Source organism: Protopterus annectens, chromosome 14.part0, assembly GCF_019279795.1.
Source record: "Protopterus annectens isolate FY-2018-M chromosome 14.part0, PAN1.0, whole genome shotgun sequence".
NCBI classification, from domain to species: domain Eukaryota; kingdom Metazoa; phylum Chordata; order Ceratodontiformes; family Protopteridae; genus Protopterus; species Protopterus annectens.
This window is the reverse complement of record NC_056748.1, coordinates 995,209,350-995,211,869: the sequence shown is the minus strand read 5'-3', so window position 1 is coordinate 995,211,869 and position 2,520 is coordinate 995,209,350. Positions and strand designations below refer to the sequence as shown.

Below are 2,520 nucleotides of genomic sequence, written 5' to 3'. Positions count from 1 at the left end.
TTTTTAATAATGGGATTTCATTTTTTTCTTTTTCTTAGGATGACAGGAAAGAAGGAATGTCTGCATTTGTGGAGAAGCGAAAAGCAAACTTTACAGATAAATAATGGATGTGGACATTATAATGGATTTTTATAACAACATAGACCCCATGTGCAAAACGGGAAAAGGGGTTGAAGATGGATAGTGTTAACAGAGCAAAAGAGCTTTATAACATCACTTGAAATATTTTTCATCCATCATTAGCACTGATCTGTAATTTAATACTGTAAAAGATCGTCATAATATCGCATTACACGGACTATATATACACCAGGAATCTGGAACACTGATTTGTAATTTAATTGCTGTGTATGCTGGAATTTCTTAATTTTGTCAGCCACATTTGCAGCAAGTGTTTCACATGTTGAAATTTGAGCATAATAAAGCTGGGTATTTTTGGATGCATCTGAGAAGAGGGAGTACTTACTTTGGAAGCAGATTAGTCTCAAAAGACAGAAGTAGTTTTTGTTGAAAACGTGAAGCATGTCAGAAAAATGGATGACATTTTCACAGGCTTTTGTGGTTAGCATTTGGGTGCATTTGTTTTATATCCTTGTTCACTGCTATTTTGAAATCTCTTAAGTCCCTATTTTAAGCTATTTGGCTTTCACATCCAAGCAGAGTATTAATGTAGAACATCGGTCCTTGTCAGTTACAACTCGGAATGTTAAGGCAGTAGTGTAGCTTGACCGTTGTTACCACTGTAACATTCTGACACAGATTCTGGTTGATTTCATATATAAGTGTGGCTATCACAAACTATTAACCCCTTCTTAATTTATTTAACAAAAATAAAACAAAGCTCTTTTGGGGTTAAGGCAACAGTAACACTCCTCTCTCCACTGCTCTCCTTCTTTAAAGCTCATGTTGTCAAGTAGCTCCAACAGTACAGTGGAGGAACCAGTGATCTACAGACATCACTAGATCTCACATAACAATGTCACTTGGTATTCTGGACCTGCAGTTATGCAAGTTTGTTCTTTCAACAGCTCATGTGATTTTAGATCTCATTTTTGTCTTTGCAGTGTGTCGTGTCGAAAGTTTGCATTCATTGTCTAAAAAATAAAGACTAATTCTAGGTGTTTTTCTACTCGTATCATGAGTGTAGACCATGTCTATTTTGCTTTGGATGATAGCTTTGTATTGGCAGTGTTGTCACTCTTTGCACATCAGTAAAGTAACTTGGTAATGTTTGAGAGGTAAGCAGATTCCTTTATCATTGCCTACTAGCTGGTGGTGATGGAGTTTGTACAACAGGCCTAATGAGAGGTCATAAGATAAAGAGCCCTAGGAGCAGGGCTAAATCTTCTGGGCCTGGCTTCTTTTCAGAGGCTCACTGTGCCTGTTGTGATTTGTGCTTTAATATCTAGTTTGCTGTCCCGTGACAGAAGGTCATTCACCAGCTCATTATCTTCAGGTGTACTTGTGAGGTAGAGCAGAAAGGTACCAAAATGGCAACCACTCTCTGGAATGAAATGAATTTTAGAGGTAGTGCGTCCCCTTTCCTCTCAGGCCTCTGAACATTTTCAGAAGCTTGTGAGAACCATGTCTTCATTTCCCAGGTATGTATCTTTAGGTCCGATGTTTGGCCAACAGAACTAATTTCAGCTCCCTCTCCATCCCTCAGATACTTGGCCATTTGTTGATGATTGAGTTGTTCCCCAGAGAGAACACAGTAGATGTGCAGTTCATGGTTGTAGGATCACCAGTCTTCTAAAACTGATGTACGATGAACCCTGTTATCTTTCTTCATTATGATGGATTTTGCTTTCCTCTTTGGAGTTGGGCCATCCTTTACTTCATCTTTTCATGACACAGTCCCTGGATTCCAGTATATCTCTGAAAGGACAAAGTGTTCACTTGAGAACAGCATTAATGCAAAGGATTTGGTATGCAGGAGATCTTTTTCTGATTCTGAGGGAGTGATTTTAGTGTGGAAACACCTGGGGACTCTCTATAGGTCAGAGTAATCACACCTGAAAAAGTTGACAAACCAGGTAATTATGTGGTATGTGTTGTATCTACCTAATTTAGAGGACTGAGCTTTTTTCTGCAAACAGTTTATCCGTATCTGGGAGAGGAGCAGTCAGTGCCACATTTCTTCTGTTGACTTCCTGTGTATTGCAGTAGACCATTAACCTTGTAGGCACCTCAGCTGCATTTCCTACCCACCTTCTGCAGTGCAATCAACATATGCTTGATGCTCTGGGGGTTGATTTGCTATGGGTTTGGTAGACGTCTGTTTACAGGCAGAGAAAATGTAGCAGTTTCCATGCCCTTCTCTGTCCAAGAGGGTAGAGGGGAGTGGGCTCCAGTAACATTTGCAGCCAGTAGGGCAGGACCATACATTATATTGCTGTCTTCCATTACCAGTAATTTCCTGCCTATTGTCAGGGTTTATTCTTGTCAAGCTCTGGTTCTTCTGAAGGACTTTGTTTCTATCCCTTTACATTTTTGTATCTTTCCTGAGTTGATTATAAC

General features: G+C 39.6%; 1 protein-coding gene across 1 annotated transcript in view; it reads left to right on the top strand.

The window, feature by feature from the left end:
* Positions 1–444, top strand: part of ECHS1 (enoyl-CoA hydratase, short chain 1) — a 300,922-nt gene extending 300,478 nt beyond the window's left edge. Inside the window, exon 8 of the mRNA XM_044056792.1 lies at positions 39–444. Coding sequence (XP_043912727.1) covers positions 39–104 — 66 coding nt within the window. The 3' untranslated portion in view covers positions 105–444. The remainder of the gene's footprint in view (positions 1–38) is intronic.
* Positions 445–2,520: the final 2,076 nt, after the last annotated feature.